The sequence below is a fragment of the Stegostoma tigrinum genome, chromosome 31 (genome assembly GCF_030684315.1).
Source record: "Stegostoma tigrinum isolate sSteTig4 chromosome 31, sSteTig4.hap1, whole genome shotgun sequence".
NCBI classification, from domain to species: Eukaryota; Metazoa; Chordata; class Chondrichthyes; order Orectolobiformes; family Stegostomatidae; genus Stegostoma; species Stegostoma tigrinum.
The window spans coordinates 38,004,190-38,020,248 of NC_081384.1; the positions used below are offsets into that span (position 1 = coordinate 38,004,190).

The 16,059-nt window shown below is 41.9% G+C and overlaps 1 protein-coding gene across 1 annotated transcript in view; it reads left to right on the forward strand.

Annotated features, from left to right (window-relative positions):
* The window catches only part of ace (angiotensin I converting enzyme (peptidyl-dipeptidase A) 1), a 135,852-nt gene that overhangs the window by 76,540 nt on the left and 43,253 nt on the right, over positions 1–16,059 (forward strand). The window contains exons 9-14 of the mRNA XM_059638649.1: positions 959–1,103; positions 5,534–5,632; positions 6,893–7,015; positions 9,962–10,173; positions 11,495–11,631; positions 15,798–15,956. Coding sequence (XP_059494632.1) covers positions 959–1,103; positions 5,534–5,632; positions 6,893–7,015; positions 9,962–10,173; positions 11,495–11,631; positions 15,798–15,956 — 875 coding nt within the window. The remainder of the gene's footprint in view (positions 1–958; positions 1,104–5,533; positions 5,633–6,892; positions 7,016–9,961; positions 10,174–11,494; positions 11,632–15,797; positions 15,957–16,059) is intronic.

Below are 16,059 nucleotides of genomic sequence, written 5' to 3' on the forward strand. Positions count from 1 at the left end.
GTATTCGCAGAGTTTGAACTATATGCTCAAAAAGAGTTCATAGTTGGAAAGAACATCTTTCCTAGTTATTTGTATTCCTTTTGTATAGTTTAATCGATAAATAACAGTTAATCTAGGGGTAAATTGATGTTCCAACCATTCTGATCTATAACACAGTCACTGGGTGAGGTATCAGCAGCTAGTGCAGAGAGCTATTGATGCACCATCCAACCTTCTCTAGTCTATTTCTTGTTAGTAATAGTTAAATATCTCAGTGTTAATGTATCCTGGAAAGAGTTATTAAGACATAAGAAAACCCATTTTGTTACGTCTTCTGCTAATATTTGTTTTTCACCCTTCACTTAAAAATACTAGAAAGCATCTAGACTAACACAGGAAGATCAGTGCATTTACCAATGGCACCCAGGCCTTACCATCACAATTACAATACTACTGTAAATGAGCCCTCTCTAAAGCCTCAATATCCCTCTATAGAATGGTGCCCAATGCATGAGAGTTATATGACTCATTATGAGTGACCATGGGATTATAGCCAAATGGGAGAACCTTCAGGGAAGTTAAAAATAAAACATGCCGGGCAATGGGGATAAGAGCCTCAACAAAGCAAGTAAGATCACTCAGATCTCAGGGTAAGATGCTACCCAGTTAGGACAGAAATGAGAAATTTTGTCTATCAATGTCTGGTTAATCTATGGATTTTTTTTTACTACAGAGGCCTGTTGAGGCTGTGTTGTTAAGAATATTCAAGGCTGGGGCAGACAGAATTTTAATCAGTAAGGGGATTCAACACTTATGGGGAAAAAAGCAGGAAAGTAGAGTTGAGGATTGTCAGATCAGCCGTGAACTCATTGAATGTTGTAGCAGACTTGATGGGCTGAATGGCCTACTTCTGTTTCTACGTTTTATGGTCGTTGAACTTCTATTTTACTCAAGCCAATCGTCTGATTTCCTTTCACAGAAGCCGACATTAATTACCTCCTGAAAATGGCCTTGGAAAAAATTGCCTTCCTCCCATTTGGGTATCTGATTGACCAGTGGCGCTGGGGAGTGTTCAGTGGGCGGATTACGCCAGAAAATTATAACTTTGAGTGGTGGTACCTGAGGTAAAGTAACAACTTTTCTCATTCTATTAAGGGAGACTTTATACGGATAGAGAGGAATTGTAAGTAGCAGAGTAAATAGAAAGATTGATAGAGAGTTTTGAGAAGATTTGTAGCTCAGGTTGAGGTTCTGGATGTGAGTTTGCTCGCTGAGCTGGAAGGTTTGTTTTCAGATGTTTTGTCACCATTCTAGGTAACATTATCAGTGAGCCTCCGATGAAGCGCTGGTGTTATGTCCCGCTTTCTATTTACCTGTTTAGGTTTCCTTGGGTTGGTGATGTCATTTCCTGTGTTGGTGATGTCATTTCCTGTTCTTTTTTCTCAGAGGATGGTAGATTGGCTCCAAATCAATGTGTTTGTTGATGGAGTTCCGGTTGGAATGCCATGCTTCTAGGAATTCTTGTTGCTGACTCTGTTTGGCTTGTCCTACGTTGGATGTGTTGTCCCATTCAAAGTGTTGTCCTTCCTCATCTGTATGTAAGGATACGAGTGATAGTGGGTCATGTCGTTTTGTGGCTAGTTGATGTTCATGTATCCTGGTGGCTAGCTTTCTGCCAGTTTGTCCGATGTAGTGTTTGTCACAGTTCTTGCAAGGTATTTTGTAGATGGCATAACCTAAACAGATAAATTCTGTTTTCCAGCTCAGCGAGCAAACTCACATCCAGAAAGATTGATGGGGATGATTGATTGATTTCATTGTCATGTGTACCAAAATGCAGTGAAAAGCTTTGTTTATGAGTGATACAGGCAGATCACAGCAAGCAAAGGATGTACAGATAAGAAAGACATACAGGTTACATTATTTGAGGCAAGAGTCCATTTCATCAGTCTGATCAGGGCCAGAAAGAAGCTGTTCCTGAACCTGCTTGTGCATGTGTTCAGGCTTCTGTATCTTCTGCCTGACAGAAGAGGTTGTTAGAGATCATTACTGGCGTGCGATGGATCTTTGATGATGTTGGCAGCCTTTTCGTGGCAGCGAGCCATATAAATGCAGTCCATGGATGGGAGGTTGGCTTCCGTGATGGTCTGGGCTGTGCACACAACCTTCTGTAGTTTCTTGCGGTCCTGGGCAGAGCCGTTATGCACCCGGGCAGTACAATTTCAATGGTGCATGCATCTATTTGGGAAATCCTAGACAGGTTGTTGGTTATTGTCACTCCAAGGAACTTGATGTTCTTCACTCTCTCACCTTCAGTTCTATTGATGTAGATGAGGGTGTGTTCTCCTTTACTCTTTCTGAAGTCAATGATCAGTTATTTAGTTTTGCTGACATTGAGAGACAGATTGTTTTCATCGAACCACATCACCAAACTCCCTATCTCACTTCTGTAGTTTGACTCATTGTTGTTAGATATCCATCCCACTACGGTGGTGTCATCAACGAATTTGTAGATGGTATTCATTTGGAATTTGGCAACACAGTTATAGGTTTACAGGGAGTACAGTGAGGATACATCCTTGGGGGTCTCCAGTGTTGAGTGTTATTGTGGAGAAAGTGCAGTTACCTATCCTCACTGATTGTGGCCTATGGTTCTGAATGTGAAGAGTGCAGGTCGGTTAGAAAAGAAAGATAAGTGAGAGCGAGAGCATGTAGTAACTCTGAAGAACTAAATTGCATTTATTTCAATGCAAGGGGTCTTACAGGTAAAGTTGATGAACTCAGAGCATGTTTAAGAACATGGAATTGGGGCATCATAGCTATTACATAAACTTGTCTGATAAATGGACAAGGCTGGCACCTCAATGTTCCGAACAGGGCAGGTGACTGAAGTAAAAATGGGGGACCTTTTGGGCCTAGCAATCATAATTCTATTAGTTTCAAAATGGATATGGCAAACAATAAGCTTTCCATAAAAGTTAAAGCTTTTAATTGGAGATAGGCAATTTTTAATGGTGTGCGACAAGAAATTTAAAAAGTTGAATGGACTAGACAGTTCACACGTACAAAGGCACCTGACAAGTGGGAAGCTTTCGAGAGTGTGATGATGAGAGTTCAGAGCATTACGTTCCTGCTAGACTGAAGGGCAAAACTGGTAAGAGTACGGAATAATAGAATAAAGGTTTTGAGGGACTAGTCAAGAATAAAAGAGAATCTTAATTTCGATATTGACAACTTGGCCCAATTGAATCTCTTAATCAATATAAAGAGTGTGGGCCATTCTCAAAAAAGAAATCAGGAAGGCAAAGAGGGAATATGAGGTAGCATTGGCAGATATGTTTAAAGATAATCCACAAAAAGATTCTACAAATACATTAAGAGCAGGAGGGGAAATAGAGAGAAGGTAGGGCCCCTTAAAGATCAAGGAGATCATCTTTGTATCGAAACCCAGGAGTTGGGAGAGATACTGAATGAATATCTCCTACTAACCTGTCTGTCCTCCCTGGACTGACCTATTTCCTCCCTAACTCCCCACCTACACTCACCTTTACTGGCTCCATCTCCGCCTCTTTGACCAGTCTGTCTCCTCTCCACCTATCTTCTCCTGTACCCATCTTCTATCCACCTCCCCTTCTCTCCCTATTTATTTCAGAGTCCCCTTCCCCTCCCCCATTTCTGAAGAAGGGCCTAGGCCCGAAACATCCGCTTTCCTGCCCCTATGATGCTGCTTAGCCTGCTGCATTCATCCAGCTCTACACCTTGTTGTCTCAGATTCTACAGCATCTGCAGTTCCTACTGTCTCTGAATATTTCATGTCAGTTTTCACTGTGGAGAAAGAAATGGAGTCTAGAGAATGCAGAGAAGTAAAAATTGATGTTTTAAAAATGATTCACATTACAGAAGAGGAAGTATGGAGGTCTTAGAGGATATAAAGGTGGATAAATCTCCAGGACATGATCTAATGTAATCCCAGAATGTTGTGAGAAGAAAGGGAGGAAATTACGAGACCTCTTGCAGAAATATTTGCATCCTCAATAACAATGGGTGAGGTGCTTGATGACTGGAGGGTGGCTAATGTTGTACCTTTGCTTAAGAAAGGCTGTAAGGAGAAACTGGGGGACGAGAGAACAGTGAGTCTGACATCGGTTGTGGGTAAATTGTTGGACGTGATTATAAAAGATAGGATTTATGGGCATTTAGAGAGGCAAGAATTGATTAGCGATAGTCAGCATAGTTTCATGTGAGGAAAATCTTGTCTCACAAACTTGGTTGAGTTTTTTGAGGAAAAAGGTTGATGATGACAGAGCAGTAGATGTTGTTTCTTTGGATTTTAGTAAAGCCTTTGACAAGGTTCCACATGGTGGACTAATTAGTAAAGTGAGGTCACATGGGATTCAGGGTGAACTTGCCAATTTGATACATAATTGGCTTAAAGGCAAGAGACAGAGAGTAATGGTGTTGGGTTGCTTTTCGGACTGGAGGACTATGGCCAGCGGTGTTCCACCGGGATTGGTTCTGAGTCCTCGTTCATGTGTCATTTGTATAAATGATTTTGATGAGAGTAAGATGACATGGTTCGTAAGTTTGTGGACAACACCAAAATTGGTGGCATTATTGACAGCGAAGAAGGTTTTCTAAGATTACAAAGAGATCGTAATCAGATGGGTCAATGCGCTGAAAAATAGCAGAGGGAGTTTAATCTGGATAAATGCAAGGTATTGCATTTTGGTCCAACAAACAAAGATAGGGTTTATGCAATTAATGCTAGGGCCATGGGTAGTGTTTTGGAAAAGAGAGATGAAGGGATGCGGGTACACAATTCTTTGAAGTTTACATCACAGATAAACAGAGTGGTTAAAAAGGCATTTGGTAAGTTTGCCTTCATTGCTCAGCCCTTTGAGTATAGGAGTTGGGAAGTTACGTTGAGGTTGTATAGGACATTAGTAAGGCATCTTCTGGAATACTGGTCACCCAGTTATAGGAAGAATATTATTAAGCTGCAGAAGGTTCCGAAGAAATTAATCAGGATGTTGCCAGGCATGGAAGGTTTCAGTTATAAGGAAACCCTGAATAGACTGGGACTTTTATCACTAGAGTGTAGGAGGTCGAGAAGCGACCTGATAGAAGTTTATAAAATAATTAGAGACATAGATAAAGTTAATGGTAGTTGCCCTTTCCCTAGGGATGTGAGGTTTCAAGACTAGGTGGCACATTTTTAAGGTGAGAGGAGAGAGATTTAAAAAAGACATGAAAGGCGATGTGGAATGAACTTTCCGAGGAAGTGGTGGATGTGAGTTCAATGACAACATTTAAAAGACATTTGGATTAGTACATGGAGAGGAAAGGATTGGAGGGATACCGGCCAGGATTAGGCAGTGGGACTAGTTTAGCTTGGGATTATGCTTGGCATGGACTGGCTGGACCGAATGGCCTGTTGCTGCGCTGTATGACTCTATGACTGTAACAGAACATCTAACAGCCCATAAAAAGAGGGTAACATAGCAGTTTGTGTTTGAGTTAGGACTTGGTTTGTGATTGCTCTTTTCTTTTCCAGGACAAAGTACCAAGGGATCTGCCCACCAGTTCCAAGAGATGAGAATAACTTTGACCCTGGTGCCAAGTACCACATCCCCGCAAACACACCTTACATCAGGTAAAATTGTCTGAGGGGGTTGAATTTCAGAGATGCTGACAAAAACACAAGAAACTCAGGGTGTGATACTTTCCTCATTGAAGGTGGTGAAGGATTAGGGAACTCACCCTCTCCCTCACCCCTCATTCATTAACGTCTGAATGAGGAGATCCATGGATAAACTTCCCAATCAGGCACCATTTAGATAACTGAAATAGTCAATTAATAGCCATGTAAGGACTTAACTCACCCCTCTATAATTACCAGGCAGATGAGAGTTTGGCGCCTAGCATCCTAATCTAAGGCAACTCACCTGTTGGACTAATGGGAACTGCTCCAAATGCCCCAATCTGCAGACAATCAAAGACATAGATCGGGGCAAAGAAGATGACCTCTGGAAAGGTACCCTCCTATCCTTGTCTGCTATCTATCCCTACCTCTCCCAAGTATCTCTCACTGTGACCCCACCTCATGAGAACAGCACAAAAAGGCATCTTCTCACCATTGGATCTCCCAAGCAGTGGCCACATAAGAAGATATTGGTTAGAAGACCATCACTTTGGTCATAGAGGCAGGGTTCAATGAGTGTCTTAAAGGAGGAGAGGTGGACAGTTGTGGGGAGAGAATTACGGAGCTTGAAGACAGGGAACCGAAGATATGGCCATTAGTGGGGATTAAAATCAGAGAACAAGAGGTCAGAACCAAAAGAATGCAGACTGTGAAACTAGAGGAAGTTACAGAAATATGGAGCTATGAAGGGAAGTTGTAAACAAAGACAACTTAAAAGTTAATTTTTGACTGACTGGGAGCCAAGGTTAATCATCAAGCAGAGGGATGATAGGAGATTGGTTTTCCCAATACTGAATTGGATGATATGATCACCTTATCCAGCACTAGATGTCAGGTAAACAGGGATGAATGAGGATGAGCTGAAGCATTGATGATATTGGAATCAGCGGTGTTAACAATAGCGCAGATACATGGTTGGTAGTTCCCCCAGGGTCAACTGTGGCAACAACATTGTGAAAAGTCTGGGCAATTGTCAGACAGTTGGCAACAACAAGAGTGGAGTTGGTAGCTCAGGCATGGAGTTTGGAATCTAAAGAATGGGGATGAAGGATCGTTTCAAATATTCTGAAAGGAAATGGAGTAAAGACAGGTAAATGGAGTGAGTTAACACCAATGATAATTGAATTCCATAACAGGAAGTCGCAAACATTTGAATGGCTTCCTCCAGTTGTTATTTTCCCTCAGGAACCAAGTTTCTCTTACCATTTACAGGTACTTTGTGAGTTTTATCCTGCAGTTTCAGTTCCACAAAGCTCTCTGCAATGCTTCAGGACACACAGGACCTCTGCATAAATGTGACATCTACAAGTCTCTTGAGGCTGGCAAAATTCTCAGGTAGGTATTGACAGTTTTGAATAAAAAGTGGGGAAGAAAAATAACCCTTCACTAAGGAATAAGAGAGCACAAATATTACTAAAAGGAGACAAGAGGTTGAATTTGCACTCATTGGGGTAAGAACACATGAAACAAGCTGAAAAGAGGAGATACTATTTTATCCAGTTTGAGCCAAGTGGTCTGATATGGTTGGGCCATCATTAACATGGAAATGCAGCGAGAACAATTAACTTCAGTTATTGGTTAAGTCCAGTTACAGTGTAGGCGTGATTCAAATGGGACTTGTTAATGGTACAGTCATCTCCTGTAGCAGTATAGAAGCACAAACTGGTTACATCAAAAAAATGAAATAAATTTGCACACTTCAGACCAAGCTGAGTGTAAAACACAACATGGATCTTAGAATCCTGGCAGAGTGGAATCAGGCCCTTCAGCCCATCAATTCGACACCAACCCTCCCACCCAGACCCAGCCTAACCCTGCAATTTCCATGACCAATCCACCTAACCTGCACATCTTTGGACTACAGGATGAAACCCACCCAGACATGGGGAGATGATGCAAACTCCACACAGACAGGTGCCTGAAGCCAGAACAAAACCCAGGCACTTGGTGTTGAGAGGCAGCAGTGCTAACCACTGAACCAGCATGCTGCCCTTGGATGTTAATGGTCTGTTGTATTTCATGTTGGGTAAAAACAAGTTTGACCTATTTTTCTACCTGACCTGTCCAGAGATGTTATAACACACCTCAGGAGCAGGTGGGACTTAAACCCTGACCTCTGCGTCCAGGGGTAGGGACATTACCGCTGCACCACCAGAGAATTGTGGCTTTGGAGGTGCAGCAAGACCAAATTATTGGCATCAGCAACATTATTAGACTCACAGGAAACTTAAGAAGTGCCAAACCGTCTGTTGAATTTCTCTGAAAGTTCACTGGACCCAGCATCCTGCCAGGATTTATTTCCCTGTGTTTTGATTGAGCAAAAGTGAGACACCGTCCTACAACAGATCACAATTTTATGTAAAATGGACTTAAACAGATTGATAGTACAGCCACAGATCTGAGTTATTTTCCCACACTACGCTTGGTCTGAGATCTGCATATTTATTTCATTCTTTGATTTTTAAATTTAAATGTATTCTTGGGGCTGTGTGAATTGCTTCCTGACCCAGAATTTATCACCCATCCCTAGCTTCCCTCAAGATGGAGGGGGCGAACTGCCTCCTTGCACTGCCACTATCCTTTGGGTGTAGGTTGACTCAAATGCCCATAGGGAGAGAATTGCAGGATTTTGACCTAGCGACAAGTCGGGATGGAGAGTGGTTTGGAGGGCAACTTGCAGGGGATGGTGTTCCCATATATCTGCTGTTCTTGTCCTTCTAGATGGAAGTGTTTGTGGATTTGGAAGGTTGTTGTAGGAGTCTTGGTGAGTTGCTGCATTTTGTAGATGGTACACACTGCTGTTGTGAGTATCAGGGCTGGAGGGAGTGGACGCTTGTGGATGTGATGCCAGTCAAGTGGGCTGCTTTGCCCTGGATGGTGTCCAGTTCATTGAGTGTTGTTGGAGCTGTTATCATTCAGGTAAGTGGCAGCTATTCCATCACATTCCTAAGTTGTGATTTGTAGGGGGTGGACAGGTTCTGGGAAGTCAGGGTATGAGCTAATTGCCGCAGGTTTTCTAGTCTCTGGCCTGCTGTTGTAGCCATCGTGTTTATACGTCAAGTCTAACTGAGTTTCTCGTCAATGATAACACCCAGGATGTTGAGAATGGGAGACTGAATTATGATAATGCCATTAAACATTAAGGGGTGATGGTTAGATTGTTTCTTGCTGGTGATGGTGATTTTCTGGAACTTGTGTGAAATGAATGTTACTTTCTACTTCTCAGCCCAAACCTGGATATTGTCGACATCATGCTACATTTAAACACTGCCCTTTTCAGGACAGAGTTAATCCAATTGTGGGGTTATGTTTTCACTATAGGTAACCATCCCACAAACAATGCTTTCCTGCTCTTCTGATGCTGCTTGGCCTGCTGTGTTCATTCATCTCCACACCTTGTTATCTCAAATTCTCCACATCTGCAGTTCCTACAACCTCTTTCCTGAAGTCTGTTTCTTGCACCCTGCTCCTAATGTGTGCAAGATGAAAGGCTTCCTCTCCTTGGCTCCTTTTAGCAATATTCAAGTTCTGTACTAACCAGCAAACACTTAGCGACCACCAATAGACATTGCCTTAAGAATGATAAGCACCATGTTCACTGGGTGTGGAGATTCCTTTGGCGATACACATCTTGTTCATATCTCACTATCGTCACAAATTATAGTAAAAGTTTAAACTTTCTGTAAATGTCACTCTTGAGAATAACAGGAAGGCCCAGTTATAGAATATTAGTTTGGTAACCAGGGTGATCATTTCTCAACTGTAGGAGCACTTTTCGTTTTTAATCTCTTTTTGACCTTGAGTCATTGCTGCCTGATCATCCTCACCACTTTGGTAAAAATGGTGGTCAGCTAAAAGCCATTTGACAGAGTTGTTCATTCCTGTCATTAGAGGCCCAGAATAATTGAGTTCTTTGAATGACTGGACTTATTTTTATGATATAAAATTAATTCTACGTCATCCTGTGCAGTCAATCACACAGTGTGATAGGAACCTAGCATCCAGATGTGCTGATAGTCCAGCCAGAAATTGGCCACACAATGTCCACCATTAACTCCAACCCCACTGACATCTGGGAGTTAAGTAGCCAGGGTGAGAGGAATGGTACCCATCATGCTTCTTGAAAGGACACCCCTGTAGAATCCAATTTAATGCCCTGAAAATCTATCTTCTCTCTGTTTCAGAAATGAACCATCCAGAGAGCTTCCAGAACATTATACTACAAGCCTGTGAGATTCTATATAACAGACCTTAAATATTTTTCTGTGGTTTCTCTTTCAGTAAAGCACTGAGTGCTGGTTCCTCTAAACGGTGGCAGGACATCCTTCAAGAGGTGACAGGCAGCAGCAAGATGGATGCAAATGCCTTGCTTGAGTATTTTAAACCCGTCACTGATTGGCTTCAAGAAAAAAACAACGAAACCAAGGAAGAACTGGGCTGGTCTGATTTTGACTGGACTCCTCCAATCCCTGAAGGATATCCAAATGGCACTGGTAAGTGTCAAAAAAGGCAGATGTGAGCTATGGGCAGGGAGGTTAGAGGGTATTTACCTCAGGCAGATCGTCATAGGATCCCCACAGTGCAGGTGGAGGCTATTTGACCCACTGACTCTGCACAGATCTTACAAATAGTATCGCATCTAGACCCACCCCATGCCCGCATTTACTGTAGCTAAACCAACTAATCTGCATATTCTGAAACACTGTAAAACAGGTTTATGTGGCCAATCCACTTAATATGCACATCTTTGGACAGCGGGTGGGAACCAGGACACTTGGAGGAACTCCACACAGACACAGGGAGAATACACAAACCCCACACAGACAGATACCCAAGGCTGGAATCAAGCCTAGGTCCCTGGTACAATGAGACAGCAGTGCTAACCATGGGTTACCACTGAACCAGCAAACAATCAGCTTGATTAAACCAAATTCCATGACCTAATTGATCATGCTTTGCCTGTCTTATTGACATAACTTTAAAAGGAAAGATTTGGCTTGACAAAAATTGATTGGATGAAGAGTTCTGCAGAGTCACTATCTGCAGGCTTCCCTTTGCTGCTTGTGACATGATCAATGTACAGGCTATTGCTCAGTCAGTGCTCGGGATGCCTCTGCATAGTCTCAACAGGATTTAAGTTACATCTGAGGTTCTGTATGTGAGTAATGTGACCTGTGGAGAGTTTTATGTGCCTGGGAGCGACTGAAATATTCAAGTCAATGGTTCCCAGAAGAGGGGATTTCCTTGTTTTAGGCTGATTCTGTTTGTAGAGATTGATTACTGTCTTTAGTCAATACTGCCATTATCATTTTATCACCTGGCTACCAGGATAGATGGATTTATTGCACCTTAGTTCGCTTCATTTAATGATATTTTGATGAGAGCAAATTACTCACCGTAATTCCTATATCACCATGGTGGCAACACTGAAAAAATACTTCACTGCGTGTGAATTTGAAACCATGAAAGGTGATAATGTAAATGTAAATTGGTTTCCTTATGCTCCTTGAGGAACTTTCCCCTTCACAAACTAGGTGATAAATTACTGAGTTCCTGTTCTTGAACGATGAATGGAAATTCATTTTTTTACTGAGCCAGTGATGCACCCACCAGGTTATCACAAGCCATGGGGATGGAGTTTACCCATCTCCCTACCTCCTAATATATGTGAGGATGATTCTTCCTCAACATCACACTGTTTCAGTTTAAAACATTTCAGTATAAACAAACAATTGATGAATGAATGGGAAAAATGTTTTTTATATACCTTTCGGCGTGGTTGTAAACCTTTATGTCCCATTTGGCTTCTTACAGACAAAATCACAGATGAAAAGAAAGCCCAGGAGTTTGTCAACAATTACAACACAGTCACAGAGAAAGTGTGGTATGACTACACAGAGGCCTCCTGGACATACAATACCAACATCACTGAACAAAACAACAAGATCATGGTATGTTCATCCTCTGCGCCATCACACAGAGCCCAGTAGGTGGTTACATTTGGACTCAAGGGCTGCATTAACCAAAACTAAAGACAATATGTTTCTTGGGAGGATGACCATTTCACCAGCAATTTGTCATCCAGTGGGAGTCTAATTGTTTGAATATAAAAGATGCAATGTAGAAATGAATAAAATACACAATTTAATATTATCTAGAGATCAAACCAAATCTGACGGCCCTATGCAAATGCACAATTGCTTTTCACACACCCATATCTATATATCTTGAATTTGGATAAAGACAACTATCACAAGGCATTCAAGATTTACAAATGTCTGATTGTTGTTTGTACTATATTACTGAATTACAATCTCAGTGGAACTGTCCGCTATCCAGCAGCCAACGCCAACCAACGAAGAACTTAGCACCTTTTACTACTTACCAAATTTTATTATCACCAAATCACCCAATTAATCAAATTTCATAGCAACCCACTAGAGTCAGTGTATTAATAACAGAGCACACAAAGGGGAAGTAACAAGGTAGGGGACTCAATTAAAATGGACTCCATGGGGAAACAATGCACCCCAGCCCCCATAGTGCCCACCTCCCTCTGCAAGCTTCAAAGGAACTCAGCTCACTCTCGAGCGTTACATTTCAGACCTTCACCACTCAAGTGAACCTGCCTCGCCCAACACTGTCAGACAGTACATTCCACACCTTAACCTATTGCTGTGTGAAAACATTTTTCCTGACATAGCCATTGTTTCTTTTGTCAATCACTTTAAGTCTCTGGTTCCTGGTTCTTGAACCTTCTACCATTGGAACAAATTCCCGAAATCAATCTGTTCAGATCTATCTTTCCTTTCTCTTCTCAAAGGGAAACAAGTGTCAACTTAACCAATTTATCTACGTAACTGAAGATCCTCATCTCTGGAACCACTCCTGTGAATCTTTTCTGCATTCTCCCTGATAGCGTCCAAAGGCATGATGTCCAGAATTAGATGCAGTACTCCAGTTGACATCACACTGGTATTTTATGGAAGTTTAACAGGACATCCTTTCTCCATGACCTTATTAATAAAGCCCAGGGCACTGTATGCTTTATCAGTTGCTCTGTCAACCTCACTTGCTACCTTCAATGAATTATTCACATATGGACCCTACCTTCTCTGACCCTGTATCCCCTTGAGAATTAAACTCTTTATTTTGTATTGCCTTTCTGACCTCTTTGCACCAAACTAATTCAGTTCACACTTCACTGCATCAAACTCCATCCAGTACTTGGCTGTCCATTCGACCAACTGCCTATGTCCTTTGGAACTATCTCCTCCCGGTTCAGAATTCTTGTAAGATTCAGTTCGGCAATAAATGTTTGAATCATACCCTGTACCCAAGGCCTAAATTATTAATATTAATCAGGAAAAGCAAGGGTGCTAAAGCATTTAACCCTGCGGAACTTCCCCACAGTTAGACAAGCATTAATTAACCATTAAAAATAAAATATTGTGGATGCTGGAAATCAGAAATAAAAACAGAAGAAGAGTCACACAGAACTTGAAATGGTAGCTCCATTTCTCTCTCCACAGACGTTGCTAGACTTTATCCAGCAATTTCTATTTTTATTTCATTAACAATTATTTGGTTTCCTATCACTTGGCGCATTTGTGTTGCTATTGTCCCTTCTATTCCATGGCCTATAACTTTTCTCACAAGTCACTGATATGTGGCATTTTGTCAAATACCTTTTGGAAGTCCCCAAATACCACATCAATAGTATTGCCCTCATCAACCTTCTCTGCAACCTGATCAAAAAGACTCAAGCAAGTTAGTTATACATCTTTTACCCTTAACAAATTCATGTTGGTTTTTCTTAATTAATTTCCAATTTTCCAAGCAACTTAATTTTGCCCAAGAAAACTGGATTTTTGGTTTTCACTCCCATGACGAGCAGCTCAGGTCAGGGTAGAGCATCCTGAGTGGTACTGGGTGAACTCATGGGAGAGTGTATGTGAAAGTGAGAATGGCCTGTTGTCCCTTATTTTCTGATTGGAGATGGCCACCGGGGCTACCAAATAATGAGGTCAGCTGATTCTTTTTTACATTGTTACACCATATAGTGATACTCTGCGACGGCATTGATGAGAAGGCTCAGCATGTAGCAGATGGTGAGGTGACAACGTTGACAGCAAGTTTTGAAATGCACAGAGAGACAGGAGAGAGGGAGAGGGAGCAGGAGCAAATGGGTTTACACCAAAACGAGTTTGAGTTGACTTAGAGTCATAGAGCTCTACAGCATGGAAACAGACCTTTCTTTTCAACTCATCCATGCCAACCAGTATCCTATTCGTCTAGTCCCATTTGCCAACATTTGGCTCATATCCCTCTAAACCCTTCCTATTCATATCCCCATCCTTTTAAATGTTGTCATTGTCTCGGTCTCCAACTTCCACTCATTCCATGCACGTATCACCTGAGGCAATGGCCTGATGGGTTTGAGTTCCGCCACAGCAGATTCAATAAAGGTGTGCAATTAAGCATCAAATGATGACCATGAATCCATTGGCATTTGTCAGGAAAAACCCATCTGATTCACTAATGCCATTTAGAGAAGGAGAATGTCATTCTTACCAGGTCTGGTCTACATGTGACTCCAGACCCACAGCAACTAGGCTGACTCTTAACTGCCCTCTGGGCAATTAAGGATGGGCAATAAATGCTGCCTAGCCTGTGACACCCTCATCTCATGAATGAATAAACAAACAACCACTGCATGAAAAATTGCCCCTTAGTTGCCTTTTAACTCTTTCTCCTGTCATCTTAAACCTAAGCCCCTCTACTTTTGGACTCCTCTACCCTGTGGAAAAGACATTGTATATATGCCCTATCCATGCTCCTCGTAATTTTATAAACCTTTATAAGATCACGACTCAGCCTCCAATGCTCCACGGAAAATAGCCTCAGCCTATTCAACCTCTCCCTATAGCTCAAACCCTCCAACTCTGGCAACATCCTTGTAAATCTTTTCTGAACCCTTCCAATTTCACAACGACCTTCCTATAGCAGGGAGACCAGAAATGAACACAGTATTCCAAAAGTAGCCTAACCAATGTCCTGTAGCCAGAACATGACCTTCCAACTCCTACACTCAAAGCACTGACCAATAAAGGTAAACGTATCAAACGCCTTCTTCACTATCCTGTCTACTTGTGACTCCTCTTTAAGGAACTATGAACACGCATTCCAAGATCTAGTTATTCAGCAAACATTCCCAGGAACTTGCTATGAAGTGTATAAATCCTGCCCTGGTTTCCCTTTCCAAAATGCAACACCTCACATTTATCTGAATTAAACTCCAACTGACATTCATCTGAATGGATACAAGGAACAGGAAATGAAATATTTTTTAAGTAATGAATAGCCAAATATGTAAAAAAAAAGTTCAGAGCACAAATTCAGGGAAAGCAAACTCAAATGGCCTGGCTTCCGACAGTGAATCATGGCTCACCCCTTTCTCATTTCAGTAAAGTTAGAGTCTTATTAAAATTGGCAACGTTTATTTCGTGCCCTGCCATCAGACACAGCATTTCCTGCACTTGCAGCAAAGCAGCATTGCTGCCAGTGAAATCCTAGGCATTAGAATTAATAACAATTGTCATAAAAAGAATCATTGATCTGTTTCCTCCCTGCAACATGACTCCTCAGTACTACAGTTGCTGTTGGCTCGCTTGTGGAATGGATGGTGGGGAGTAGAATATAAGAGCAAAGGGCTTTCAGGAGGGAAAAGGGGGAGACGTGCCAAAGGACGTGGGCAATCCCAAGTGAGTTAGTGCTGAAAGAAGCAGCAAGAGGCTGTGGTGATGTGGAGGAAGCAGGGAGACGCGAAAAGACATGGCAAAGGGAGCTTTTGGATGGGTGAGATTTGGAGATGCACAATGATGGCATCAGTAGTTGAAGAATCCACAGAGAGCCTGGCTGCTGGAGAGTGTGGCCACTACATGTGTGCCATTCATGTCTGTTTGTGTGTGCAACCATGAATAAATCTGCTCTAATTGCATGCATTTGATTATGTATGTATAGACATGCGAATGAGAGTGCTGGCAAAATTCTGTAGATTCAGACAATTGAAATGCCACACCTGGAAAGTGCTTCATATCTGTTTTTCTTTAATTAGCTGGAAAAAAGCCTCGAGATGTCCAACCACTCACTGGCGTATGGTATCCAAGCTCGAAAATTCGACTCTACAGACTTCCAAAACCCAGAAATCAAACGTATCCTGAAGAAACTAAGTGATATTGAACGTGCAGCTCTTCCTGAAGAGGAGGTGAAGGAGGTCAGTGCAGGTTCTTACTGCTACAAGAAAATGCCTGATGTTGGATAGTTATGAATTGGAGTTGCACTGGGTGCATTCATTTCTTGATAACCTAATTTAGAGA